Source organism: Falco biarmicus, chromosome 4, assembly GCF_023638135.1.
Source record: "Falco biarmicus isolate bFalBia1 chromosome 4, bFalBia1.pri, whole genome shotgun sequence".
NCBI classification, from domain to species: Eukaryota; Metazoa; Chordata; class Aves; order Falconiformes; family Falconidae; genus Falco; species Falco biarmicus.
Genome location: NC_079291.1, coordinates 105,500,548 through 105,528,128, shown reverse-complemented (window position 1 = coordinate 105,528,128; position 27,581 = coordinate 105,500,548). Strand labels below are relative to the sequence as shown.

General features: G+C 65.8%; 3 protein-coding genes across 5 annotated transcripts; 2 read left to right on the top strand and 1 right to left on the bottom strand.

Moving 5' to 3' along the window:
- The first annotated feature begins 1,008 nt into the window (after positions 1-1,008).
- On the top strand, positions 1,009-13,970 carry LOC130148654 (semaphorin-3B-like). The gene is given in 20 exon segments (XM_056337474.1): positions 1,009-1,530; positions 4,270-4,415; positions 8,482-8,615; positions 9,583-9,740; positions 9,825-9,887; positions 9,973-10,092; positions 10,169-10,262; positions 10,352-10,471; positions 10,773-10,918; positions 11,013-11,127; positions 11,219-11,288; positions 11,371-11,515; positions 11,623-11,842; positions 11,931-12,022; positions 12,192-12,233; positions 12,338-12,495; positions 12,607-12,662; positions 12,740-12,879; positions 12,958-13,259; positions 13,261-13,970. Coding segments are annotated over 18 exon segments (2,286 nt in total). The 5' UTR covers positions 1,009-1,530; positions 4,270-4,415; positions 8,482-8,509; the 3' UTR covers positions 13,400-13,970.
- An 828-nt stretch (positions 13,971-14,798) lies between these two features.
- Positions 14,799-17,050, bottom strand: LOC130148655 (2'-5'-oligoadenylate synthase 1-like). Its single transcript, XM_056337475.1, has 6 exons — positions 16,734-17,050; positions 16,265-16,559; positions 16,010-16,185; positions 15,686-15,927; positions 15,466-15,598; positions 14,799-15,386 (listed from the first exon to the last, which is right to left on the bottom strand). Exons 1-6 carry the CDS (start codon positions 16,926-16,928, stop codon positions 14,883-14,885), a joined length of 1,545 nt encoding a protein of 514 aa, XP_056193450.1. The 5' UTR covers positions 16,929-17,050; the 3' UTR covers positions 14,799-14,882.
- Positions 17,051-20,585: 3,535 nt separating this feature from the next.
- On the top strand, positions 20,586-24,661 carry IFRD2 (interferon related developmental regulator 2). 3 transcript variants are annotated; one of them, XM_056337477.1, is made up of 12 exons: positions 20,586-20,671; positions 20,976-21,092; positions 21,188-21,272; positions 21,405-21,529; positions 21,613-21,770; positions 22,003-22,053; positions 22,408-22,577; positions 22,690-22,795; positions 23,060-23,197; positions 23,344-23,472; positions 23,549-23,644; positions 23,789-24,661. In XM_056337477.1, exons 1-12 carry the CDS (start codon positions 20,644-20,646, stop codon positions 23,867-23,869), a joined length of 1,284 nt encoding a protein of 427 aa, XP_056193452.1. In that variant the 5' UTR covers positions 20,586-20,643; the 3' UTR covers positions 23,870-24,661. The 3 variants fall into 3 exon arrangements, with proteins under 3 accessions (XP_056193452.1, XP_056193453.1, XP_056193451.1); XM_056337478.1 differs by having other exon boundaries at positions 21,185-21,272; positions 23,344-23,439; XM_056337476.1 differs by having other exon boundaries at positions 21,185-21,272.
- Positions 24,662-27,581: the final 2,920 nt, after the last annotated feature.

Genomic DNA, 27,581 nt, shown 5'->3' with positions numbered 1-27,581 from the left:
TGCCTCCCCTGGTTCCTCCCACAGGAAGGGGTGGCTGTGCCACCCCCCACCTCACCAGTGGGGCCACCCACACCCCAGGGCCCCCGACTCCCCAAAAGTGACCCACAGAGCTCAACACTGCATGGCGCCCATGGCTTTCACACGGCACCATGTGGCACGGCAAGCCCTGCAGCCGTGCTGCTGTCAGCTCTGGGGCACCATGGCCTGCAGCTGCACAGGCGAGACCCAGCTCCCCAGTGGCACTGGCATCCCAGGGTCTGGGTCCTCCCAGCCCCGCGCCTCCTGCACAGGGCACGGTGCCCCAGGGGGAGGCTGGGGCCCCCGTGCTCCCCCAGCGCAGCTCCCCTGCTCCTGTCTGGGCCCGCCCAGCTTTGCCTGTCTCCACAGCTGGAGGCTTCACAGCCTCTGGGGTAGCCATGCCAGTGCCTGGACACTGTAGCAGCAGAAAAAAAAATTTTCTTGCCTTCGGATGGAATTTCCTTCTTGGTTTATTTTTATTAAATTGGTGCCTGTTGCCTCCCATGATACTGGGCACCACAGAGCAGAGCCCAGCTCCCTCAACCTCACACCCTGCCGGCGGGCAGCTGGGCTGAGCCTTTCAGAGTCTGGGGTGGGTGTGGGTTGTGGGTCAGCCTACTGGCTCCCCACAGGGAATGGGCTTGTTCCTGTCCCAGCCTGGTGCGCTACTTGTTCTGCTCCTTCCAGCAGGTGTTGAAGTCCCCCCAGCATGCCCAGCCACAGGACAGACTTTACTCTCCTTCCTGCCCTCTGCTCGGCTCCTGCTGGGATAGACCTGCCACATCCCTGGCTCCCAGCATACCAGGTAGGCAAGAGGAACCATGCAGCTCAAACCGCCTCAGCCTGGTCAGGGGCTCGTTACACATTTACCCCGTGTTAATGAGGCGGTACGGGCTGCTCCTGGCCTTCGGACCACAGGGATGCATTACAGGCAGCCACCCAGCCCCATAGCCCCAGCAGGGCAGGGCTTTGGGGGTCCCGTGGGGTGAGTCCCCTGGGCACGGGCACTGCAGCAGCAGCCACGTCTGTCTGGGCTGGGCTTTGCAGGAGCAGATGAGGCAGGGGAACAGAAACAAGCACCTTTGCTTTGGCACCCCTCCAGGCAGGGACAGGACCAAATGGGCAGGAATGGCTCCTTGGGGGCGTCAGGATGCTCCGCAGCTAGGATCAGGGTCCCAGGGCTTGCTCATGCTTCTCCTGGCTTCCCAGTGCAGGCAGAGGGGGTGGCAGCACCCTGGAGAGCCCTGGGGTCCCAAGGGGCTGTCCCCCTGAGCTGCTGACTAGGTCGCTGGGTGCACAGGGAGGACACGGGACACAGCTGCCTTTTGTTGGTGCCGGCCCCGGGAGCGGGGACCAGGGCTTTGCGTCCCCTCCCTCCGCCCCCGCCACTGGCGGGACTGGCGCCCGGCACTGAGGATTTGGGGTTTAAAGAGCAGGCGGCAGCCACAGCCCCGGCTCACCCGCTGGGCAAGAAGACAGACAAGCTCCGGCAGATCCCACACACCATAGCAGGTGAGACAGTAGCCGTGGGGCACTGGGCTTGCCCCATCGAAGGGGGCTGCGGGGTTGGGGGGCCAGGGCCGTGGAGCTGCCCAGGGGGCTGACAGGTTCCTGTCTCCCCTCAGTGGGTGCTGCATGCCGGCATGCTTGGACATAGTCCTGAGAGGGACATGAAGGCATCGCTGGGCATGAGCCACCTGCTTGTCCCTGTCACCCCATGGCTGAGTGGGGACCCTGAAGCCCTGTCCCAGCTGGGGTGGCAGGGGCACGCACCGCCGTATTGGGGGGTTTCCCTAGCAATGCCTCATCCCTGGACACTGGTTTACGGGAAAGGGGTGTTCACCCTGTGCCTTTCCACCCATGGCTCCTGCTGCATGCTCGCCTGCTTGGCCGCAAGCAGGGTTTGTCCTGGCTGGCACCTGGGCGAGCTCCGAGCCACTCGGGGAAGAGGGGAGCCCAATGCTGGGCACAGGGCTGAGCAGGAGCAGGAGCTGGGCCAGCAGACAAGGCCCTATTGTGCCGTGCCGGGGCTGCCGGCTCGCCCATCAATAGCCGCATTATGCTCAGTGACAGCCCCCCCCAGCCTTCCCAGCCGCCGTGGCTCTGCGGGAGCACCGTGGGAGGCAATCTAAAGTGGCTGTTGTGTTGGGGGGCCAGTGTGAAAGGAGGAGGGTGGGCAGGCAGGGTGCCGGGACCCCTCTGCCACCACCTGGCTGGGTGCTGCTGGGTGCTGTGATGGTGGGATGCTGCACTCCCTGGTGCCACCAGCTTTGGGGGCAAGATGCCCAGGATGGGGAGTGGGCCGGCTCAAGGGGCACCCGGGCACCTCTCTCCCTGCTCCCCTGCCCTTGCCATCCCACAGGTGAGTGCTGTGCCCAAGGTGGCTGGGCTGCACCGCTGAGCACTGTGCCGGGGCAGGGGCAAGCAAGTGTGCAGTGAGGGGCTGACATCAGCCCCGGGTGTGGATGCAGCTGGGCCAGTGGGAGCAGATGAAAGGTTCTGCATGCTTCTTAGTGAGGCACACCCCGGCTAAAATTACGACCCTGTGGCAGGGACATCAGCCTATTTTTACAGCCTGGAGGAGGTGGATGCCACCAATTGGTGTGGCATAGGGCAGGGCCAGAGGGTCTGGGGCAGGGCAGCAGGCAGGGCTGTTCAGCCAGAATCTCTCCTGCCTTCCCACCAGGATGGGGAGAGGGGTGGGCTGATGGCAGGAGCCTGCCAAAGCTCCTGCCTCACTGGGATGGTTTTGAGGAGCTTCAAGCTTAGGGGCTTTCAGTGCATGGGATGCAGCCCCGCTGTCTGCCCTGGAGCCTGGCTGCCAGCAGCCACAAAGCCGAGGGTGGATGGTCACCGTGGGGCAGCAGCATGGGATGAAGCCCAGGATCCCTCCCTTTCCCAAAAAGCCATTGTTGCACTGGGAGGATGGATGCCTCCTTCTTCATCACCACCCCAAAGGTTCACCATGCACCTTATGGCTCGGTCCCACAGCAGGGACACCCGATGATGGCACCCCAAACATGCTCAGGCACTGGGGTGCACCCAGCACCCTGCATCCCCTGGGTGGCCTGGCTCAGCCCAGTGTGGCATGGGGACAATTAAAAAGGGATTAGCTAGGCTACACCGGCATGGCACTGCCTGGAGCCGGCACCTAATCCCAGCAGGAATGTGCCTGGGCCACGCGGGTGCCTGCTGTGGGGGTCTTGCGCCAGCATGCTATGATGGAGGTGGTGGATGTAGGGTTGGGGGGGTGTATCCATAGACGGGGTGTGATCCCTAAGCTGGTGTCACCCCAAGACACCACCACCATGCTTGCACTACAAGTATGCAGCTGGCTCAGGTGCATCTGCTCGCCACTAGCCAAGCCCTCACGCCGGCATGCTTGGGACTCCATGGGCTCCGTCCCCTGCCTGGCACATCCTCCCCTTGCACCAGGGACATGGAAGCCACTTGAGACCTGATGCTAACCTGTGGCCCAACACCACATGCCACAGGGACATGCGACCACTTCCCTGCCTTCCTGCACAGCCAAGCCAGGCATGTCAGCAAGGAGAAACCAGCATGCCCATCAAAGTGGTGATGGGAGAGCTCCCTGTGGTATTCATGGCACAGTAGGGCCCAACTCTCCCCACTGGAAAATCCACAGGCTGTGCTGGGGAGCAGGTCTTGGGATGGAGGAGCCATGCAGGCAGCTGGTGAGGAGCCCCATGCTGGGGGGACTCCCAAAGGAGTCCTAAAACCACATCTCTGGTGCTGTCGCAAACCACCAAGGGCTTTTTGGGGTGGCCAGGCCCAGGGGGGTACCAGCTTAGAGGCCATGACCGGGCCATAGGTGCAGGCTGGGGTGAGGATGCCTCTCCACCCTCTGCACACTCCCCTCCCCCCAGCAAGCTGGGAGTGTCACTGGGAGTGCAGGCAAAGGCCATCCTGCTGCACAAGTGTATCTCTTGGCTGGGGAGCATGCCAAGCCCAGGTGGCACGGGGATACCTACGGCACTGGTTGGCATGACACAGCTCACCTTGTTCCCCTGGTTTTTGGCTGGCCCCAGCCAGGATGGCTCCACCAGGGCAGAGGGATGCTCCTTAGCTCCCAGGGAGATGAGGGGCCACCCTGGAGCCCCCCCACTCTGGGTCATCCCGCAGGTCCCTGTGGCATCACCAGGACTCTCCCAGCAAGGTACTGTTCCCGTTTGGGGTGCAGGACTTGTCCCCATGCTTGTGGCTAGTGGATGCCCATCTCCCTTCATGCAGGCTCTCCAGCTGGTCCTGGTCACCCATCCGATGGCATGCATACATCCCACACCGTGCCAGCTCGCCCACCAGCACAGAAGGTGTGGGAGCTGTTGACTGCTGCCTTACCACCGTGCCACCCCCAGGAGCCCTGCGGAGGCGGAGAGGTGCCGTTTCCTTCCACAAACACCGCTGGGGGCTCGGGTGCTGCCAGCAGAGCTACCGATGCTCACTGGAGCCGGAACCGCCAGGGGAGATTTGGCCCAGGCAGCGGTCCCCGGGCACGGATCTGCTGGCAGCAGGGAAGGGATCAAAGAGCGAAGGCGCCAGCACCTGCTCGCACCGCTGGCGGTGACACCCACGCGCTGGCGGGAAGCCAGGCCACCAGCACCTGGCTGTGCGGCCGTCCCTGGGGCTGGCAGCGAGCGTGGGCATGAGGGCGGGACGCTGGTGGCGATGCTCCTTCCAGCTGGGGACCGTCACCGTGCCAGAGCCCGGCAGCTTCAGTGCTTGCCAGGATCACCCGCTGGGGCGGGAAGGGGTGGCCAGCGGGCGACGTGGCGCATCCCTCCCGCGCCGTTTTTTCCGGGATGGAAGCCCGGCCCTTCTGACGCCTGATGGTTTCTCCAGGCGGAGCTGCTGCCTGCGAGGTCCCTGCAGGGCTCCGGGGCTGGGGTGACAGTGACGTCACCTGGCCACCTCACCATGCCAAACCGAGAGCAGCACCAGCTGAAAAGGTCCCAGTTGGGTGGAGGGAAACTGAGGCAGGGTGCTGGCACAGCACAGGAAGGTGCCCACTGTGCAGGGTTAGGCATGGCATCCCTGTCCCCTGGCAGGCTGGGACAGTGGGGACAGGGATGCCGTGCCCGATCCTGTGGGGGCCACCCAGCCCAAAGTCCTGCTGCAGTGCCTGGGCAAAGTCTTACAGCAGAGTAACCCCTGCCATACCGGTGCCAGCGGCTCCGCAGCCCTCCAACCCCCTCCCCTCACTATCCCTGTCCCCCTTGCCACCCATGATGCTGGGCTGGCACTCAGCACCGTGGCACAGCCAGGAGGGGAACAAGCGCTGGCCACCAGCCTGCCAGCACGCCGGTGTGCCCAGGCTGGCAGCAGGAGGGTTACCGGCAGTGAGACGGAAGGGCATTGTCCAGGCACCCTGCCTGGCACGGCTGCTCCTGCCTGCTGCTGGCCTGCCTGTGCCTGCCTGCCACGCTCCCACTGCCTGTTGAACCCACCTGCACTTGCACCTGACCAGCCTGCACCCACTGCCGGGCTGCCGGCACCTGCTGCCACCCTGCGACTGCTGCCAGCCTGCCTGCACCCACTGCTGGCCTGCCTGCACCTGCTGCCCACCTGCCTGTGCTCACTGCCGGCCCACCTGCACCGGCTGCCTGCCTGTACCCCCTGCCTCCCCACTTACCCTGCACCTGCCTGCATCCCCTGCCTGCCTGCACCCCCTGCCTCATGCTGGACCTGCCTTCCTGGACTCCTGCACCCGCAGGTAGGGACATCCAGGGGCACGGAGGGGGGAACAAGGCCGGGGGTGGCCCCCGGGGCAGCCCATGTTCCCCCCGGCCCCCAGCCCTGCCTGCCGAGGCGCGCGTGGCCCCGCTGCCGGCAGCGCTCGGCACTTGCTATTCTTGGCAGCAGCGGCTGGAAAATGGGAGGCAGCGGAGGAATTTTGTTTGCTCCGGGCTGGGCCCGGGCCAGACATCTGGGCTGCAGCTGAGCGGGGCGCGGGACCGGCCCCCCGCCACCCCCGGCACGGCCTCCGGTGCCCCCCGGCACGGCCCCTGCACACCCCGGCGCGGCCCGTGGCACCCCACGCGCGGCCGGAGCTGACAGCTCGGGGGATGAGGCGGCCCCGCCACGCGTGTGCCGAGCCACTCGTGTGCCCAGCGTGGACGCTCGGCCCTGCCCTGGGGGCAGCGGGTGTCACCGCGGGTGTCACCCACGGGGGGTGGCAGCACGGCTCCCCGCGGGTGTGCGCGCGTGTGAGCGTGCCTGGGTGATTTTGCACGCCTGTGCCTGCGTGTGAGTGGGTGTGTGTGCACGTGTGGGTGAGTCTGAGCGTGCCCGGGTGGTTTTGCCTGTGCGTGTTTTTGCACGTCTGCACGCGCGTGCGAGTGCCCGCGAGTGTGTGCTTGCACGCGGGTGCGGGTGCCGGGCCGGCCGGGCCTCGGGTGGCACCCGCGTATGCGCTCGCACGCGCACGAGTGTGCGTACCCACGCGTGCCCACACGTGCGCGCCCGTGCCCGCGTGCCCCCCGGGCGGGCCGCGCCCGCCGCCCCGCCCCGCCCCGCCGGGGCCGCCCCGCTCCCTCCCGGCGGACGCGGAGGGCGGGGCCGGGCCGGGCCGAGCCGAGCCGGGACCCAGGTGGGTGCCGGGGGCCGGGCAGGGTGCGGGGGCTGCCGGGGCTGCTACGGGGGCTGGCCTGGGCCGGGGTCTCTGCCTTTCCGTCGGGGGACTCTGCCCGGGCGGGCAGAGGGGCGCTGGCGGTGAGGTCGGGGGCCCGGCTGGCACCGGGAGGCTGGGGGCTGGGTCTGCCCCGGCTGGCACCGAGGGGTCGCGGAGGGCTGGGTCCGTGCCGGGGCTGGCACTGGGGGGGCGGGGCCGGGGTCGGTACCGGCGGACCTGGGGGGTTGGCACCGGTGGTCTCGGTGGTGGCGTCTGTCAGTGCTGGCACCGCGGGGCTCCGGTGCTGCCGCTGCTGCCCGCCCCTCCCAACCTGCCCCCCGTGCCAGCATCGGGCCGGGGAAGCCGGCGGGGGAGGGGGGGGCGGGAGTCCGTGCCCGAGGGTCTGCCCCGGCCCTCCCGGCGGGTGCTGGCAGGTGCCGGGCAGGCGGGAGGACCCATGGTGCCCCCGCCACGGCCCTTGCTGGCTGGTGGCTGGAGGGGCTGGCAGGGCCCCGTGGGTCCCCCGCCTTATCCCAGCACCTCTGGAAATGCCATTAGCGCCTGCTGCCCTCGCGCCAGGCCAGCGGGCAGCCCAGCCCTGCGGCGCTGTGCCCGGCCGGGGCCGCTGCCCGCTGCCCACCAGGACTCACTCCCACCCTGCCAGCCCCGGAGGGGGCTGCCCCTGCCCGTAGGAGCCCAGGGCAAGCTCTGGCCAGCTGTGCTGGGCAGCAGGCAGACGTGCCCTGATCTGTGCCGGGCACCGCCATGCACGCGTGCCTTCTCTGGTCTGGCTCCCACCGTGCCTGAGCAGGACGGCAGATCCTGGGGCAGTTGCACCCACCCCGGTGGCACAGCGAGGCTTCAGTCATCACCGGTGTCCCAGCGAGGGCCTGGGGGCTGTGGCAGGGGTGAAACCCATCGGCCGTGCCAGGGGCTGGTGGCCGGCGTGGCTGAGCTTGTGCTTCGCATGTGGCACAGGGAGGTGCCGGCTGGCACGTCCCAGCTGCCTGCAGCTGCCCGGGGCTGCTGCGGCCCGGCAGGCGAGGTGGGGAGCTGCGTGTTGGCGTGGTGCTCACGATAACCATCGCCTCCTGCTCCCCAGGGCAGAGCGTGCCAGTGCTGGAGCCAGGGAAGCTCTTCCCTACCCTGTGGTGGGAGCCCATGAGGGTAGTGGGCATGCTGGCATAAGCCCCTCCAGGAGCTGTGGGCACCTGCTCAGCCAGAGCCCCCCCCAAACCCAGCTCCCGTTTGCAGGGTGGTACAAGGAGGTCCAGGGGCCAAACTGTGGGGGCTGTAGCAGTGGAGGAAACTGAGTCACAGAACCCTGCGACTCCCACAGTGGCCAGTTTGCCTGGTGCTCAGGAGTGTGCTGCCTGCCTAGAGTGCCCTGTCCGGCTGGCACCACCCAGGTGCTTGCCCTGTCCTTGTCCCCATCCCCACAGGACAGCTCTCTGCTTGCAGGCAGGAATGGGCAGAGCCCGCACCCTCCTGCTGGCAGGGCTTGAGCCGGCATGGGGAGGGCTGGGTGCTGCTTGGCTGGGCTGCCTCAGTTTCCCCATGTGCAGGAGTGGGAGGGCTGTTCCTGGAGCAACTTAGGTTCAGGGTTGGATTAATGGGGGCTTAAAAACCAGGAAGAGATGTGGCTGGCTCGTGGCCCCCCCATAATCACCAGGTCAAGTCCAGTAGGAGGGGTCCCCTCGTGCTGTGCCGGGGTTGCCCTGTGCCGGTGCTTGGGGCTCTCTGGATCCCATCAGCAGCTCCGGGGAGGGATCGTGGTCTGGGGGCTGCGGGGAGGGGGCTGTAACCCGAGCTGAGGTCTTGCTTCTCTGCCCTAGCTGTGGGGCCGCCAGCCAGACCCCAGCCATGAGCCGCACGCTGCTCCTGCTCCTGCTCCTGCTGCGCAGCACCGCCGCCGCCGGCGGTCACCCCCCGCCTGCTGCCACCCCCCGCCTCAAGCTGGCCTTCCCCGGTGAGCCTGGGACACGGGCAGGGTTGGGGGACGTGGGGTCAGGTGCCAGTGCACTGGTTCTGTGTCACCACCCAGCATCGTCCCGGGGGATGGGAGCATCTGGGTGGGTGGGTGGGGTGGGCAGCATGATGTGAGGGGTGCAAGCCCCCAGCTCTGCCACTGCACCGGCACTAGTGCTGCCTGGCACTGGCACGGGCTGCCACGTTCCTTGCCTGTTGCCAGCCCCCCAGGGCCACCTGCCTGCTCTTGGGGCCGTGCTTGCACTTGGGCCTTCACTCCTGGCCCCAGGCATGTGCCCACTCAGGTGCCTGTGCCCCTGCGGTGCACCGCGGTGGCACTCCTCAGCCACAGCTCTGCCATGCCTGGCGGGGATGCCGTGCCAGCCGTGGAGCTGTTGCTGTGCCCTGACTGGCCACCCCATGGGCTCCAGCACAGTGCGGGGGGCTTTGTCCGGCGGCAGGTCCAGGCAAGCGCTCTCCTCCCAGCCTGACAAAGGGCTGTTTGTTCCCGCCACGGTGGGATTAGCGCCACGGGGCAGGGAATGGCCCCTTCTCCCCCACCTCCTGCCGCCGGGGCAGGCGGTGCAGGGATGGGTGCTGGGCTTGTTTGAGAATGGGTGCTGGGTGGTGTAGGGATGGGTGCTGAGCTGGTTCAAGGATGGGCGCTGGGTGATGTGGGGATGGGTGCTGGGCCAACACCAGGATCGGTGCTGGGGGGTGTGGGGATGGGTGCTGGGCCAACACAGGGATGGGTGCTGGGAGATGTGGGGATGGGTGCTGGGCCAACACAGGGACGGGTGAACCTGGTCAAGCCAGTGGGACAGGTTTGGGGGAGGGGATGGCATGGCAGGGGGGCCATGGCCAGACCCAAGTCCCCCTGGGGCATGTGTCTGGGGCAGGGGAGTGTGCCAGGCAGTGGCAGGTGCCGCAGCAGGGCTGGGCTGAGCAGTGCCGGCGGGTCCCAGCAGAGCTGCAGGCTCGCCACGGGCTGCGCCTCTTCGCGCTGGAGCGCTCATGCTGCTATGAGGCCCTGCTGCTGGACGAGGAGCGTGGCCGCCTCTTCGCTGGTGCCCAGAACCACCTCCTCTCCTTGGCCCTGGATGACATCAGCCAGAGGGACAGGAAGGTAATGGGGGGGGACATGACACACGATGGCTGGGCAGCCATGGGCACACCTCAGTGCTGTGAGCATCTCCCTCTCCCCCTGCAGATCTACTGGCCGGCGCCAGTGGAGTGGAGGGAAGAGTGCAACTGGGCAGGCAAGGACATCACTGTGAGCGCCGGGGGGTGCCAAGGGGAGCCAGGGAAGTGCTGGGGGGCTGCCCTCAGCACTGCCTCCCCATGCCCTCCATCCCCAGGTTGAGTGCATGAACTTTGTGAAGATCCTGCACCCCTACAACCGGACCCACCTGTATGCCTGTGGCACCGGTGCCTTCCATCCTGTTTGTGCCTTTGTGGAGGCTGGCCAGCACGCAGAGGTGAGCCCCCTCCCAGCACCGCTGTGGCCCCTTCGCTGCCACCGCCTGCCCACCGCCTGTCCTTACCTCTCTTCAGGAGCCCGTCTTCAAGCTGGACCCCCGGCGCACTGAGGATGGCAAGGGGAAGAGCCCGTATGACCCCCGGCATACAGCTGCCTCCGTCCTCGTGGGTAAGGGGGAGCTGAGCCCAGCGCTGGGGGCCAGTGTGGCAGGGAGGTGCTGGGGGGACTCCCGTAACGCTTCCCTTGGTGCCTACCAGGCGAGGAGCTCTACTCTGGGGTGGCCACCGATCTGATGGGCCGTGACTTTACCATCTTCCGCAGCCTGGGCCGGCGTCCCTCCATCCGCACTGAGCAGCATGACTCCCGCTGGCTCAACGGTCAGTGCTGGGAAGTGGGAGGGCGGCGGGGCTGCTGGCACCCCGGCGTGGCATCGCTGCTCCCTGGAGGCATCAGGGCAATGAGTCCTCCAGGCCCGGCCGCACCCTGTCCTCTGCTGCCTGTGGAGGGTGGTTTGGGGGGTCCTCGTGCCCTCTGCAGACCCCTGGTGCCCAGTGGGGTCCCACCCTCACTCTGCCTCTGCCCTGCAGCTGGGCAGGGGGGGGACCCCGGCAGGTGCCCCAGGCTCCCTGGGGAGCAGAGCTAGCAGGGGCACTGGAGATGGCACCTCTCTGCCCCCAGAGCCCAAGTTCGTGGCCGTTTTTTGGGTGCCGGAGAGCGAGGACCCTGACGATGACAAGATCTACTTCTTCTTCCGTGAGACTGCGGTGGAGCGGCAGCAGGGGCTGGGCAAGACCAGCTTTGCCCGCATTGGCCAGATCTGCCGGGTGAGAGCATCCACAGACAGGTGGCCAGGGGGCCGGGAGTGCCCATTGGTTCCACCAGCTGCTGCTGATGCTGGTGCCCTCCTTTTCCTGACAGAATGATATGGGTGGGCAGCGCAGCCTGGTGAACAAGTGGACAACCTTCCTGAAGGCTCGGCTTGTCTGTGCTGTACCAGGACCTGACGGGGCAGACACCCACTTTGATGAGCTCCGTGAGTGCAGGGCAGGGGCAGCCCCCCAGGGTGGCTGTGGGTGTCCCTGGCACATTGGGGTGACACTGGTGCCCACCCTCCCTCCTTGCAGGGGATGTTTTCCTGCTGCAGACAAGGGACAAGCGCAACCCCCTGGTCTACGCCGTCTTCTCCACCTCCAGGTCGAGACCCCTCCCCACTGCTCCCTCTGTGCCCAGTGGTGCCCTCCTCACCCCTCACATCATCCTCTCTCTCTCCCACCAGCTCTGTTTTCCAGGGCTCTGCTGTCTGTGTTTACACCATGGCTGACATCCGCCGGGCTTTCCTGGGCCCCTTTGCTCACAAGGAAGGTCCCAACTACCAGTGGGTGTCGTACCAGGGGCGCGTGCCATACCCCCGCCCGGGCATGGTATGTGGTGCAGGGGTGTCCTGGCTGGTGCCACTGGTGGATGCTGGTACTCAGGGTGGGGGCACTGGGGAGCAAGACCCTGCTCAGCCAGCACCACCTCCCCGCAGTGCCCCAGCAAAACCTTTGGCACCTTCGGCTCCACCAAGGACTTCCCAGACGAAGTGATCCAGTTCGCCCGGCACCACCCACTGATGTACAACCCAGTGCTGCCACATGGCCAGCGTCCCCTCTTCCTGCAAGCCGCCATGCCCTACACCTTCACCCGCATCGCCGTGGACCATGTCACCGCTGCTGATGGGCACTACGATGTCCTCTTCATCGGCACAGGTACATGGTGGCCCCGGGGCTGGGGCAGGGTGGGTGGCTGGGGGATGACAGGGCTGGGATCCGCAGCCTTAGTTCTCCCTGCCTGCAGATGTGGGCACAGTGCTGAAGGTGGTCTCGGTGCCCAAGGAGAGCTGGCACCACATGGAGCCACTGCTGCTGGAGGAGCTGCAAGTCTTCCAGGTGAGGGAGGCGTTCTGCACGCCCCCCAAGTTGGACCCCCGTCACCCCATTGTGCTGCCTGTGCTCTGAGTTGTGCCGGGGCACTCCAGCTGCCAGGACATGGGAGCCGGCAAGCTGGATGCCTGGGTCCTCCTGCGCACTCTAACTCCTGCCGACGCTCTGCCTGCAGGATGCCTCCCCCATCACCAGCTTGCAGCTCTCCTCCAAGCGGGTAAGGGAGGACTCCAGCTGGGTCCCCGTGTCCCACCGTGAATTTGCCTGGCTCCATGCTGCAGTGCAGGGGTGCTCAGCTGTGCTCTGTCCCCCCAACCCCAGCAACAGCTCTATGTTGGCTCAACTACGGCGCTGGCCCAGCTGCCCCTGCACCGCTGTGGCGCCTATGGCAAAGCCTGCGCCGAGTGCTGCCTGGCCCGGGACCCGTACTGTGCCTGGGATGGCACTGCCTGCACCCGCTACGTGCCCAACACCAAGAGGTAGGTGAAGTGCCGGGCTGTGGTGCTGAGGTGGCCCACCTGCCCCGAGGCCATGGTGAGGGATGCAGGTCCTGCTGCTGCATCCCCTGCTCTTCCCCAACCTCCCCACAGGCGTTTCCGCCGGCAGGATGTCCGCAACGGTGACCCCAATGTGCTCTGCTCCGAAGGTGAGCTAGGATCTGGCTGGGGGTTGGGGGTCAGCCCTACCAGTGTGGGGGCTGACAGCCAGGCTATGTCCCCCCAGACCCCCGCCGGGGCAGCGTACCCCAGAAGCAGCTCTATGGGGTGGAGGGCAGCACCGCCTTCCTGGAGTGCATCCCCAAATCCCTGCAAGCCCGTGTCTTCTGGATGTACCAGCGCACCCCAGATGACCCCCAGCGAGAGGTAGGCTCTCCCCAGCTGGGTGCCGCTGGTAGGACCTTGCTGTGCCAAGCTGACCACCTGTCCCTGTGGGTGCTGCAGGTGCAGATGGATGAGCGGGTGGTGCGGACAGAGCGGGGTGTCCTGCTGCGCAGTGTGCAGCGTGCTGACGCCGGCCTCTACCTCTGCCACGCCACCGAGCATGGCTTCACCCAGCCCCTGCTGCGGCTCTCCCTGGAGGTGATCAGCGCCAGGCAGGCAGCAGGCATGGCACCTGACGGAGACCTCCAGCTCATCGCTGGCCCCGCTGGACGCAAGGTCTGGTACAGGGACTTCCTCCAGCTGGTGGAGCGCCCGCCGCTGGGGGCTGCGGACAGAGTCTGCCAGCGGCTCTGGAGCCGGAGAAGACCCCCCCCGCCCCCCCCGCGCCCAAGCTGGACCCCCCAGCCGTGGGCAGAGTGAGGAGCTGCGCAAAGCCCGACACCGGCGCACCCATGAGGGGCCGCGGGCCGAGCGGGGCCCCCGCAGCGCATCCCCCTGGTGACCCCGGGGCCAGCCCCGGGCACCGGGCTCTGCCTAGGAGCGGGGCCGCGGGCAGGGGCAAAGCCCCCCACTGGCCTCGGCCGCCCCACCGGCAGCACCGGAGCTGGGCGTGGCAGCGGCTGGGGGCTGCAGCTCCAGGGCCAGGAGGGCAGCCGGGCTGATCACCAACCCTGAGGGGCTGCTGGCCACCCTTGTCACCAGCTCCAGCACTGGTGGGGACACCCAGCCGGCTGCTGGCACCACAGAGCCACCAAAATATTTATTAACGGCTGTTACGGATGAATGTAAACCTGCCCCGGTGGGAGGGCAGCAGGGCCAGGCTGTGCTCCCCTGGGCATGGTGCCGAGGGGGTTGGGGCAGCAGGGCCACCCTCGGGTCCCAGAGAGCTGCAGGCAGGAACGGGACTCTGGAGGGGCAGGACAGGCGCTGGCGGGACGCTGGAGGCCCGGCAGGAGGAGGGGTGCCCAGAGCAGAGATGTGGGGGGGCACAGAGGTAGTGCCCAGTGCCCCTGGTGCAGAGCAGCAGCGCGAGGGGGCTTGTACTAATTGAGCACAATAAAGCAGAGGATTCAGCCCAGGGTCTCAAGTCTTTGCCACCCCCAGGGAGCACTCATGGGGAGGGCAGCTCAGTGCCCTACATCAGTGGCACCCACTGGCTCCTTGAGCCAAGAGGGTTGGGGAGCTCAGAAGCACCTGGGGAGCTGCAGGAGCCAAACCCTGCCAGGACATCACCAAGGTGGACAAGGGGCTCCCAGGCTCCCACTCCCCCCCACCCTTTCATTTCTGGAAGATAAAAAGTGAAACCCCAATGCCAACAGCCCAGTGCCTAAGGCAGTGCCCAGAGGGTGACTTCGGGGTCTGCTGCCTCCCACTGCTGTGGTGGCACCAGGGCACCCAGTGACATTGGCACCACCTACATCCCATTGCCTATGGTGGCACCGTGCCACCAGCCGTGTCCTAGCACTGGCTGCGAGCCAGCCCGGGCACTTGACCCCCTGGCCAGGCCCCACCCAGCCTCTGCGGTGGGACTCTGCCTCCGGCCAGCTGAGCACCCAGGGGACACCCTGAGCAGGAGCACCCTGGGGACCCAGGGCTGGGGCCACCTTAACTTCCCAATGGTGATCAGGGCAGTGGCTGGGGAAGGTTTAAAAGCTGCTGCAGGCAGGAGCAGACAGAGGATGGAACTGTTTTTTCCCTGAGGTCCTGCTGGCACTGGGCTTGCATCTCAGACCCCACTGGGCACCCTGGGTTTGGGCAGCACCACTGCTCTGCACCTATGTGTCTCTGTGCTGTCCCAGCAGCTGCTGGCATTGAGATCTGCCCTCATCCCAATGGGGTGCCCCCTTGACCACCCCCCATGCCACTTGGCACCATCCCCAGCCCAGTAAGCAGCACAGGGATCTACTAAGGCATTTATTTCTAGCATGACAGGGATGGTGCTGGAGCGTGTGGGGCAACAGTCAGGAGGGCAAGCAGGCAGGGAACTAGGAGTTCTGGGGACCTGTGCCCCCCCGGAGCCGCAGGAGCATGAAGATGGTGCTCCTGGGCTGGATATTGTAGTGCGCCAGCGTGTGTCGGTCCTCCAGCTCCCTGGAGCCATATGTCAGGCGCTGCTGGCTGGCGGGAGGCCCCCTGTGGCTGTGGATCTGTTCCTTCAGCTGCTGGACGGTGTCAGTGGGCAACACTGTGTAGGTGGTGGTCCGGTTCTTGTCATCCTTCACAAAGACTTCCATTGTCTGGGGCTCAGTTTGCAGAAGCATCAGCGTGGTGTTGTAGAAGATGCCATGGGTGGCCAGGGTATCACCATCCTCTAGGATTAGGGTGCTCCTGCCTGGTTCCTGCTGCGCCAGGCGCTGCCTGTACCGGGGGATGCCCCATGCCTGCTCGATCTCCTCCTTCAGCTGCCAGATGGTGGTGCCCGGGCTGACGGTCCTGCTCAGGCTGACACCCACCAGCTGCCTCACCTCAATCGTCACAGGCCGGGCCGGCTGTGGGGACAGAAGAGTAGGTGGGCAAGGTCGGCAGGGGCAGGGGGGCCATGACACCCGCAGGCACAGACGGCCTTACCTGCACGTCCCAGGGCTGAGCGGTATTGACACAGGGCAGTGAGCGGTGGCGGGCAGCTTCCTGTGCCAGCAGGTCCCAATCCTTGCCTTGGCCCAGGATCCCTGTGGGGTCAGCAGGGTCCAGGATGATGGGGCTGTAAACAGAGAGGGTGGGGGCTGCCATCAGTCCCAGGCAGTGCCATGGGGTGGGTGGCACAGGTCCCACCAGGCACAGTCCTCACCGGGGACTGCGTAGCAGTCTCTTGACGTGGGCACCGATCTGTCTGTGCTGGAGTGAGTAATAGATCTCCCAGTAGATGCAGATCTCCCGGTGCCGGCACAGCAGCTCCAGCACTGTACGGAAGCCCTCAGCCATAACGAAGGACTCGTGGGAGCCTGTGCCCTCCTCCCAGGCATAGATGGTCAGCAGCTCCAGGGCATACTTGGGGGGCAGGTCTGCAGTGGGGTACTGTGGCTTCAGCATCTGGGGAGAAGACAGGGATGGAGGTGAGAGCTGCCAGGGTGAGTTCCCAATGGGTGCCAGGGAAGCCTGGGCAGCCCCTCACCTCCTTGTACCAGTGCTTGACCAGGCGCAGGAGGTTCTTCAGCTTGGCAGGGTAACGCTTCACAAACTTCTTCTGCAGCTCAGTGAAGCAGGGGGAGAACTCACCAGGGCCACTGCTGGCATTCAGGAGCCCCACGTATACCTCCACGTCTGGTGGGGCATCCTTGCTCACCTGCCCTGCAGGGCAAGAAGGAGGGTGAGAGCCATCCCGGTGCTGATGCTGCAGCCCAACCCCGTGCCAGCCCACAGCTCTTACCCAAGGCATTGTAGGCAGGCAAGATGTCCACCTCGATGGACTCCAAGGTCTCCTTGGAGCAGAGAGTGAGGCTGAGGGAGCGTGGTGTATTGCCGGGACCCTTGTACCGGGGCTCGCTGATGCTCACAGTGAACATCAGGCTCTGCCTGCAGGCTTGCAGCCTACTCTTGATCAAATCCAGGATATAGGGTCTCTCCTGTTTCTGCTCCTGGTAGCTGGAGAAGCAGCTGAGGAAGAGCACCACATCGGCATCGGAGTTGTTCCGCAGGGCTGTGCCCTTGCCTGCTGAGCCGCCCTACAGAAAGACAACCTGCCTGTTCAGCACTGCTGACCCTCGGCGTGGGGACTGCCTTCTGCCATTCCTGGACCTGCCAGGGGAAACTGAGGCAGAGCAGGAATGGGAGAAGCAGAAGAGAGGGAAGGGTGAAAGCAGGGGTGCCAGCTGGTTCCCGAGCTGAGCAGTGCTCACCTTGACGGTCTTGTGAACGTGGATATTGCCCTCGAAGCAGTCCTCCTTCAGGAAGTCACAGATCTGCTTCACTGTCATCTTCACCTGCTTGCTGAAAGCCGTGCTGGGCTGCAGGGTCTCCATGATCCAGCTATCCAGCCTGTCGGCAGTCACCGTCCTCAGCCCATTCATGGATGTCACCTGCGCCACATCCATCCTGCTAGATGTGGTCAGGATCCCGCTCCTGACTTGCTGCCTGCCAGCTCCTGCCTGCAAGCCTCGCTCGCCCCGCTGGCCCTTGCCCGCCGCGGTCCCTCCGTCGGCTCCCGACCGGCAGCTTTAAACCTCCCCCGGCCGCCGCCTCTGTGGCGTCACCGCCGGGAAGTTAAGGTGGCGCCGGCCTCGGCTTCCCGGGGGGCTCCTCCCCACGGGTTCCCCGGTGCCATCGCCACGGGGGCTGGAAGGGACAGGAGGGGCAGCGCCGCACCGCCATCAGCCGGCATCCAGCTGGGGGGCGGCACTGACACCTTGGTGGGTCTGGGGTGCCGCAGGACCTCGTGGCCCGGGGGGTCCGAAGGGGCACAGGGTATCCTCTGGGTGCCCAGCTGACCGGAGGCAGTGTCCCACCACGGGGGCTGGGTGTGCCCTGCCTCCACCGGCGCCTGCCTGTGCCCATGCCGGGAGCTCGAGTGCCTGGGCTGGGGTGCAGCCAGTGCTGGGACATGGCTGGTGGCACATTGCCACCACAGGCAATGGGATGTGGCCACTGGCAGTGCCAGCAGAGGCCCTGGTGTCACCACAGACTATGGCACACAGCCAGTGCCACTGGAGGCTCTGGTGTCACCCTAGGCAATGGGGCACAGCTGGTGCTGGCATCACCAGAGGCCCTGGTATCACTACAGACAATGAGATGCAGCCAGTGCCAGTGTCACCAGTGGCTCTGGTATCACCTCAGGCAACGAGACATGGCCAGTGCCACTTAGGGGGGCCCTGGTGTCACCCACAGCAGTGGGACATGGCTGGTGCCAACAGCACCAAAGGTCCTGGTACCTGCCCTGTCAGAGGGACGCAGCTGGTGCCAGCATCACCAGGCGTCCTGGTGCCACCCGCAGCAGTGGGACACAGCCGGTGTCAGTATCATCGGGGGTCCTGCTGACCACCCTGGCAGTGGGACACAGCTGGTGCCAGCATCACAGGGGGTCCTGCTGCCACCCACAGCAGTGGGATGCAGCTGGTGCCAGTATCACTAGGAGTCCTGCTGACCCCGCTGGCATTGGGACACAGCCAGTGCCAACATCACAGGGGGTCTGGCTGACCTCCCCGGCCGCGGGAGGCAGCCGGTGCCAGCAGCACAGGGGGTGCTGGTGCCCCCCCGGGCGCGGGAGGCAGCGGGCTGTACGGGTACGGCGCTGCTGCCCGCGCTGCCTTAAGCGCCGGAGCCGGGAAACGGCAGTTTCAGTTTCTGCTCCGGTTTCGGTTTCTGCCTCAGCCGGCTGGAAACGAAAGTGAAATGGCCCCCACCGAAGTGGCCCCCACCGCGGCTCTGCCGCCCTCCCCGGCCCTCCCATCCCCCGCGCGGGGTTGTCGGTCCTGTGGGCAGCCCGGGTGCCGCGGAGTGGGTGCCCACGGGCAGCCCCGCTCGCCGGCACTGAGTCTCCCCGGGAAACAGGGAAGAGCCAAAAACATGAAACTCTGGCCTGGAAGCTCAGGGCAGGGGTGGACAGGGACAGGAGGCTGGAGGGACATGGCAGGGGCCACAGGCAGGGGCAGTGGGCAGGAGCAGGGGCAGGCAAGGACGGGAAGAGAAGGGGGATAGGGAGTAGGGGCAGGAGCAGGCTGGGGCAGGGGGTCAGGACATGGGCAGGAGACAGGCAGCGGGTAGGGGGAGGATGGGGACAGGGACAGGGCAGGGACATGGGTAAGGATGGGGATGGGTGTGGGGTGCAGTCAGGGTCAGGGACAGGCATAAGGGCACAGGCAGGGACAGGGGAAGTGGCAGAGCTGGGGGCAGCAACAGTGGCTGGCACAGGGAAAGCAGCAGCACAGGGACAGGGATACAGGCAGGAGGAGGGACAAGGACAGAAGCAGACATACAGGCAGAAGCCTCAACATGGCCAGGGCAGGGATATGGGCTGGTGCAGGGATGGGTGTCCCCTTAGTGTAGGGTGACAATGGGGGAGGGAACCAGGGCAGGAATACAGACAGGCAGGGGCAGGAATATCAGCAGGGATCTGGGCAGTTATGGGCAGGAGCAGAAACAGGGACAGGAGCAGGTGTGTGGGCAGGGACAAGGATGGAAGCAGAGATACAGGCAGGAGCAGGGAAAAGAAGAGAAGCAGGGATATGGGCAGGTATGCAGAGAGGGGCATGGATACAGACAAGGGCAGGGATGTGGGCAGGGACAGAGGAAGAGACAGGACCAGCAGCAGGTACAGGGGTACAGGCAGGGCTGTGGGCAGGGACAGATGTCACAAGCATTTCACACCTGGCCTGTGTGGCCCAAGGAGTGAGGTCAGGACGCCAAGATGAGAATGACAGAGTCATTCTCTATTCGTGCCCGTGGCAGGTCCCAGCCAAATAGGGTCACCCCAAATGTGGTTTCACATGTTGCTCTCATACCTTTCAAGTGTCGGGGTACAGCACAGTTTGATCAATTCCTATTTACACCCCCCTGCCCCCAACACCTGCTTTGCAACGCCACTGCAATTCCTTGTCCAGGTATCCCTGGAGTCAGTCTCACTACAGGTACTACCTGTGAGGCCAGGTAACAGGAGGGTCCCAGGAAGGTGTTGGAGGGGCAGGGGTGCTGGCCTTATCCTGAGAGCCCTGTGGTAGCCTTCATCCTTTGTGCTGGGCTGTCCTCTTCCTCCTTGCAAGGAGCTGGGGTCCCATAGCCATGACCATCAAACCATAACTATGCAGTATACAATGTAAATTGTATTATATATGATATACATATATAAAAAATACGTATCTTAAGAAAGTTCGTACAATTTAATACTATAAAGACTAATTGGTACAATAGTCAGGGAATGAGATTTTCCTAATAAGATGCAGGCAGGGACAGGGGTAGAAGAAGGGATGGAGGTGGGATAGTGATGGGCCAGGGGTGGAAATAGCGACAGGAGAGGGACACGGGTGCAGATTTAGAGACAGGCAAGGCAGGGATATGGGCAGGAGCAGGGACATGGCCGGGGGCAAGAGATACCTAGACACAGATATGGGCAGAAGGGCAGGGCTGGGGTACAGGGCTGGGGCACAGAGCCGGGGCACAGGGCCTGCAGCTGTGGCTGATGCTGGGGCCGGAGCATGGAGCCAGTGTCGGTGCTGGGGCACAGGGCCTGCAGCCGTTGCCAGTGATGGGGCACAGGGCCGAGGCACGGAGCCGGGGCCAGGGCACAGGACCTGCAGCCGGGGCACGGAGTCAGGGCTGGTACCGGTACCGGGGGCGCAGAGCCCGCAGCCGCGGCCGGGGCACGGAGCCGGGGCACGGAGCCGGGCCAGGAGCCGGTACCGGCGCGCAGAGCCCGCAGCCGCGGCACGGAGCCGGGGCACGGAGCCGGGCCAGGAGCCGGTACCGGTACCGGCGCGCAGAGCCCGCAGCCGCGGCACGGAGCCGGGGCACGGAGCCGGGCCAGGAGCCGGTACCGGTACCGGCGCGCAGAGCCCGCAGCCGCGGCACGGAGCCGGGCCACGGAGCCGGGCCAGGAGCCGGTACCGGTACCGGCGCGCAGAGCCCGCAGCCGCGGCCGGGGCACAGGCGGGGCCCAACGCCCCCGCGCGGTGCGTGACGGGAGCTGCCGCGGCCGGGGCACATGCGCAGGGGGCGGGGCGCGGTCCCAGGGGGCCGCGGGGCGGGGCGGGCCCGGGGGCGGGCTCGAGGGCGGGGCCTCCCGCCCGGGGAGGGGCGCGGAGTCCGCGCGCGCCGGCCATGCCGCGCTCCCGCCGAGCCGCGCGCCGTGAGTGGGGGTCCGGGCGCGGTGCAGGATGGGAAGGCGGCGGACCGCGGGGGGTGGCGGGGCCGGCGGGGTCCGAAGGGGGGTGCCGCGCCGCGGCGGGACGAGGCCACGGAGCCCGGGGGACCGCCGGGCCGGGTCTCCGTGCCCTGCCATGCCCTGCCATGCCCTGCCCTCCCTCCCGGCAGCGGGGCGCGGGGGCCTGCGTAGGCCCCGTGGGCCCCACGGGCCCCGGCCTCTGCCTCGGCGGCCGCTCCCGTACGGCCGGGGACGGGCTGACAGTGACCTGTCCCCAACGCCCGCGCAGGTGGCCCCGGCAGCGCCCGGGCAGGCTCGCCCGCCAGTGAGGAGGAGGCCGGCAGCGAGGTGCTGAGCCACTGCAGCAGCGCCAGCGAGGGGGCCAGCCCTGCCGAGGAGGCTGCAGGTGAGCCCCGGGGATGGCCCCGCGTGGGTGCTGTGTCCCCTGCCCGTGGGCCTTTGCACAGGGGCGCCTCCGTGATGTGTGTGCTGCCCCAGCAGGGAGTGAGGTGTTGGGTGAGCAAGGCCAGGAGGAGGTTGCAGAGGACAGGCTGAAGGAGCACATGGACAACCTCCTGGACAAGAGGTGAGGAGTGGCTGTCACCTGCCGTGGGCATGCCTGGCACACTGCCCGTCCCTGCTGGCGCTGCCAGCCAGGGGCAGGGATGTGCCCCGTCCCAGGCCACCCCACCCTGTGACCTCCTGTGGCCTCTTGCAGCGCCAAGACACGACAGGCGGCACTGCAGAGCCTCCACCTGGCCTTGTCCTCCAGAATCCTCTCTGAGTTCCTGCTGGAGCGCCGCCTCATGCTCACTGACTCCCTGGAGAAGTGTCTCAAGAAAGGTCAGGGTGCAGGCAGGTGCTGGGGCTATGGATGGTGGGGCTGATGACTAGTGTCTGAGGGAGGTCTCTTGTGTTGCCTGCAGGTAAAGGGGAGGAACAGGCGCTGGCAGGCACAGTCCTCACCCTCCTCTGCCTCCAGATGGGCTCTGGCTCGGAGGGTGAAGAGGTTTTTTGCAGCCTGAAGCCCCTGCTTGTCAGTGTCCTGACAGACAGCATGGCCAGCCCCGGCGCCCGGCAGAGCGTAAGGCCCAGCCCCTTTCCTCCTGGCCGTGGCGGGTACATCAGCAGTGGGGAGAGCCCAGGCGATGCCTTTGGGGGGGGGCCCTGTAGTCATGGGAGTGTGGCAGGATTGGGTGCTGTGGGGACCAGTGACATAAAGCAGGGACACCCCAACCCTGCTTCCCCTTGGCTGGGTGCTCAGTTTGGCCTGGTACTGCCTCCTCTGACTGCCTTTTCCCCATGTTTCTCACCAGTGTGCCACAGCGCTGGGCATGTGTTGCTACATTGCAGCTGCTGACCTTGAGGTAACTGCGTCTGGGTGTTGTCCTTACCCCTACCAGAGGGCACCCTGGGGGCTGTTGTGCCACCTGCCATCAGCCCACCATGCCATAGCAGCTTGGAGCTGAGCTGGGGAAGGGGCATGAGGACATCAGTGACAGCCCAGGCTCCTTGGGCAGCATGGAGCTGAGCTGGGGGGAGGGGAAGCACTCCTCACAGAGGGGGGGGGGGGGGTTGTCCTGGGTGGAGGAGAGCCTCTCCTGCCTTGGGGAGCTTCTGGTGTCCCTGGGCAGGGTGAGTCCCTTTTGGTCCCCAATGCATGGCTTCACCATGGCATCTTCTGGCAATTGTAGTCTCACAGGTGAATTTTCCCCCTCCAGGACCTGGTCTCATGCCTGTCCTGCTTGGAGGGCATCTTCAGCCCCCTCAGTGCAGGTGAGGGGGGCTCGGTGCCTGCTCAGCATGGCCCTCTGCACTGCAGTGCGCTCCAATCATGGTCCCTGCTCCTCACCATCTGCCCTCCCTCCCATATTAAGAGCATCTTGGACAAGTGAGTAAGGTGTGGGGGTGTTGGGGCTGGCATGGGGCAGCCAGCTGCAGAGGGTGCAGCCTCGGGGGTGGCACCTGGCCCCTCTGACTGCCCTTCTGCCTTCCTGTCCCAGTTGCTGGCTGAAGCTGCCCCCGCTGCTGTCCAGCAGCAGTGTTGCGCTGCGCATCCTGGCTGGGGAAACCATTGCGCTGGTCTTCGAGCTGGCCCAGGATGTGGAGGTATGGCGGGGCTCTGCGGCAGCAGAAGGCATCGGGTGGGCAGGCAGCAGAGTGGCAGGGAGCTGCTGGCACTGGCACCGTGTCCATGCCATGGCTGAGCTGGCACTGATGGCATTGGGACACTCCAGGCTGGTGTCACCAGCAGGTGCCCAGGCAGAGGGACTGGCCCCAGGGATCCCCCTGTCCTCTCTTGGCAATGGTGGTGGTAGGCAGTGCCTGGAGCTGCATCCCCTCCATGCCCCACTGGGTGTTTTTTTTTGGCAGGAGGACTTGTGCCACCGAGATACAGAGTTCCTGCGTGCCCAGCTCAAGGTCCTGGCTACTGAGAGCAACAAGTACCGAGCCAAGACGGACCGACGGAAGCAGCGGTCCATCTTCCGGGACATCCTGCGCTTCATCGAGGTACTGGAGGCTGTCAGTGCCCTTCCCTGCCAAGGCCTTGGCTGTGCGGCTGCTGCCCAGCTGCCTGGTGATTTGTCTCTGCTGAGAGCTGAGGGACGCACAGGGCTGGTGCCCAGCTTATTGCTGATGCCCCTCTCTCCGCTCAGAGCGGGGAGTACCAGGAGGAGACCATCCGATTTGGCCTGGAGTGCATGTGCCTGGACAGCTGGGCACGCCAGCGGACCTACCAAGCCTTTAAAGAGGTGCTGGGCTCTGGCATCCGCCACCACCTCCAGGTAGGGGCTGGGCAACTGCGCTGGGAGGTGTCAGGCCAGCGCTGGCAGGGATGCTGATGGGCCCCTGCTTCCACAGAACAATGAGCTGCTACGGGAGATCTTCAGCCTCGGGCCTCCCTTGGTGCTGGATGCAGCCACTCTGAAAGCCAGCAAGGTGTCTCGCTTTGAGAAGGTGGGTGCCACCACCCAGATTTGTGCTCTCAGTCCCCTCCTGTGCTGCCATGAGCTCCAGCCAAGCACCTGAGTGTGGTGAACACTGGTGGAGAGGTGGGCAGAGGGGCTCCCCTAACCCATCTCTCCTTCCCTCCCCTCCCAGCACCTCTACAATTCAGCTGCCTTCAAAGCCCGTACGAAAGCCCGGAGCCGGGTGCGGGACAAGCGGGCAGATGTGCTGTGATGGGCAGAAGGGGGCAGAGCCCCCAGCCCACCTGGACTGCAGACCCAGCACTGTGAGGGGCAGGTGCCCCTAGCCCTTGGGCTTTTATTCATGTACAGCAGAGTATTTAATGCCTGGAGCTGCCCTACCGGGGGTTGCCCCCTCTTTTATTTTTTTAACCAAAAAAAAAAAAGAAGGATAAAAGAAGAGCATGGGGGGGAGGTGGTGGGGTGCTGCTGTGTGCCTGCTCTGCAGCTGGGGCTCTGCGTGGCATGGCAGGAAGGGGTCTCGCAGGGCTCCTACAGCCCCTTTCAGAGGCTGGGCTTGTGTTCCCCCTCCTTAGTCCCACGGGGGCACGGGGGTGGCCTGGCACAGCCTGAAGGGTGGGGTGGGAGGGCAGAGCCGTGCAGGGCTGTCAGGCAGCAGGCCCTGGTATCTGTGCCTGCAACAGGAGTGCTCTGCTCTGCCATGGTGGGCACAACCGCTGCTTCTGCAGCTGCCCTGGCACTTGGGGGTGGTGGCAGAGTGGCATGGGGTGGCAGGCTCTGTGGAGCTCTGCCCAGCCCTGCCAGTTGCCTGCTCTGAGCCCTTTTCCAGCCAAATGCTTTGTGTGAAATAGTTCTCTTGTGGGAAATTAATTACAGGGGGTGACATGGTGAGCAAGTTCTGGTGCTGCCTGTGCAGCCTCGGGGGCTGCTGCCTGGGTGGGCATGAGGCCATGCCAGCTGGGAGTGTCCGTTACCCCGGGAATGTGTCTATGGCGGTGATTTTGTAAGACTTTGATTACAGGAGGTAATTAAAAGGCTAATTGGAGGGTGCCGTCTGCCTTGTTAACAGGAGCAGCTGTCGCTGGGGCGGGTGCCAGTCCTTGCAGCCCTGTCCCTTTCTCTTGCGGCCTGGGGTAGGGGTCAGGATAGCCCCTGCCACACCCTGCACCCTGTGGGGTGATGCTGCCAGGTCTGAGCGAGATGGGGATGGTGGTAGGGCTGCCCGCCCCTCCCTCCCGCTCTTCAGTGCCCCTTCCCGTGGTGGCTCGGTGCCTGTGGTGGGGCCAGGAGCAGCTCAGCGGTGCCCACTGGGCTCGGTGCTGGCATTGAGGCGAGCCCAGAGCTGCCTGCTGGCTGCTCGAAGCTGATGCACGGCGTCCTCCTGGCTCTCCAGCCACTGGGCCAGTGCCCGCACCGACTGGTTCTGCAGGACTGTGGAGAGAGGATGGGGATGTGCTGGGAATGGGCAGCCTTGCCCTCCCACAGTCCCCACTGCGCCCCCCCCGCCCCCCCCCCCCCCCCAAGTGCCACATACCACTCAGGTAGATGGCCAGTGTGGCCAGGACCAGGCTTGCCAGTGCCAGGAGCCCCAGCAGGGCCAGGAGCAGGGGGTGGCTGGGGCCGAGGCAGGGGCAGGGGCTGGTAGCAGGCATGGGGCGCAGGGTGGGCAGGAGCGGCAGGGGGCCGGGGAGCGTAGGGCGAGGCGGTGGCCGACGCAGGCTGCTGGAGGGAGCTGGGCCATTGCCTGCGCGCAGGGGAGAGAAGAAGTCAGAGCCCAGCCACCTGCACGGCCGGGGCTGGCACAGGACCCCCACCCTGCTCTCACCCTCGGCACCCTTCTGCCCGCCCGAGGCCCAGTACAGGTCGCTGATGGACTCCACAGGGCGCAGGCTGACGGCTCCAGGCTCGCTGCCCTCAGGGTCCCCAGGCTCTGCCGGTGCAGCACCCTCGGCCCTTCCCATGCTGTCTGCTGGGAGTGGAGACAGAGGGTGAGTGTGGGCCTTGGCCGCAGCCCCTGCTTGCCCTGGGCACCCCCGAGGGGACCAGACCCCTCCTGGAGGTGACCCCGGCTGTGACACCAGCCTGGTGCTGTGCCGGGGTTGGCAGCCAACGCCAGTATTCCCTTAGCGCAGCCCTGTGGCCGGGCAGTAGCTGGCTGTGTCCCCCAGCCCCAGTGCTGTCATCAGAGCAGTTAGCGGGTGCCTGGTGGCCACAGTCCCAGAGCCTTGTTAGTGGGGCTGGAATCTGGCCCTGGCTTGGGGGCAGGAACGTGCCACCCCCCGCCCTCCCCGGCCCGGGTAGCCCAGGCACTGTGGGGCAGGCTGGGGCTCCCCTGGGCCAGCTGGGAGCTGGTGGGAAGGGCAGTGCCAGCTCCAGCCTGCGGCGTGGCTTGGCTTGCCCCGTGGGCGCTGCTCATGTGCCACTTAGGGGTGCAGGGATGGAGATGTGGGGTGTGTGCTGTGCCAGGGGTCCCTGGTGCCCCCTGCCCAGGTGAGCGTGTGCTTCTCTCGGAGCGAGGGGGCTTTCTGGAAGCAGGCATAGCTCCAGCACTGTCTTGGGAAGCAAGCATGCCTACACTAGAGTAGAGGGAAAGGATTTTTTTCTGGGTGTTTCTGCATTTTTGAGCAGTGGGAAGGGCCCAGGTGCTGTGCCTGTGGTGGAACAAGGCAGGGTGGCACTGTGCCCGCTCCTGATCCCTCTCGGGGTCAGTGGCATGTCGCAGGGCAGTGTGGCGCCGTGCTGCTGCTGGAGGGGTGGTGCATGCTGCCGTGGGGTTGGTGGGTGGTGGGGCTCGGGGGCCTCAGCTAGTGTCTCTGGAGTCCCCCCAGACCCTCCCCAGACCCCTGCCTTTGGCTGAAGGCTGGCCCATGGGTACCCCCATCACCCCTGTATCCACTCCCGCTGACTGGGGGCATGGCTAGTCACATAGACTTGGTGTGGGGGGGCTGTGCCAGCCAGCTGCTTGCCCCCTCCCCAAAACCTGCAGCCCTGTGCCTGCAGCCCTCCAGGACCCCCTCCTTTCCTGGGCAGGTATCTCTGCCTGCAGCCCCTGCAGTGGAGGGCAGCATTTGGCCACTATTTCCACCCCAACCCCATAGCCCCATGCCACCCGGTCCCCTCCGGGGTGCCAGGGCCCCCGCCAGCCCCCAGCCTGCTCCCTAGCCTACCTTCTCCAGCCTCCCTGGGCATGGCTCCCTGTGCCCCGTGCCCAGGCAGCGTGAGTAGGCAGCGAGGTGGTGCGGGGCCCCTGGGAGCCGGGCACAGGGCTCCTGGTGCACCAACTGCACTGCTTAAAATAGGACAGTGAGAAACACGGTTGGGGGGGATTAAAAATAGCTGTGGGGAGGGGGGCGCGGTTGGCGCAGTCAGGGCTGCCAGCAGCATGGTGCCAGCATGGCAAAGGGAGAGCAGCCTGTGGGGGTGCCCCCTGCCTCCACAAAAGGGGCTTCCAGCTCACTGTGGAATCAGGGTAAAGCCTGTGCAGGGAAACCGAGGCACTGGTGGGCCCATCCAGAGCCTAGCTGATGTGGCTGCTGCCTCTCGGCAGCAACGGCAATTACACTCAGCTTGGGGGCATCACGGAGCCCCCCAGCTTCACCCACAAGGACCATACCAGCTGTGTCACGAGGATTTATTTAAGTTAATGGGACTATAGAAAGTGCCAGACAGCAGTGCTGCTGGGGTAGGGGACTGCCACGGTCCCCGGTCATGGTCACCAGCCCCATGTGTCCCGTGGTAGGCAGGTGTCAGAGGGTGGGAGGTTGTTGTGCCTGCAGAGGCTGTGAGCACGGGTGGGCACCAGGCAGGAGGAGACAGGGCTGGGCTTGACTCGCCGGGCACAGTCCTTGCCGGCCCAGCCACGGTAGCAGTGGCAGCGGAAGGAGCCTGGTGGGCTGGCACCAGGGCCAAGGTGCAGGAGGCTGCTCAGGTCGTGGGGCTGCCGGCGCACGCAGCGCCCGTGGCCA

Coding starts and splice junctions, on each gene's coding strand:
- IFRD2 (XM_056337476.1), top strand. CDS start 20,644: ATGCCGCGCTCCCGCCGAGCCGCGCGCC. Junction 22,796..23,059: donor AGCTGGCCCAGGATGTGGAG/GTATGGCGGGGC, acceptor TTTTTTTGGCAG/GAGGACTTGTGCCACCGAGA. Junction 23,198..23,343: donor ACATCCTGCGCTTCATCGAG/GTACTGGAGGCT, acceptor CTCTCCGCTCAG/AGCGGGGAGTACCAGGAGGA.
- LOC130148655 (XM_056337475.1), bottom strand. CDS start 16,928: ATGGATGTGGCGCAGGTGACATCCATGAATGGGCTGAGGACGGTGACT. Junction 15,928..16,009: donor TCAAGCACTGGTACAAGGAG/GTGAGGGGCTGC, acceptor TCTTCTCCCCAG/ATGCTGAAGCCACAGTACCC. Junction 15,599..15,685: donor AGACTGCTACGCAGTCCCCG/GTGAGGACTGTG, acceptor CTCTGTTTACAG/CCCCATCATCCTGGACCCTG.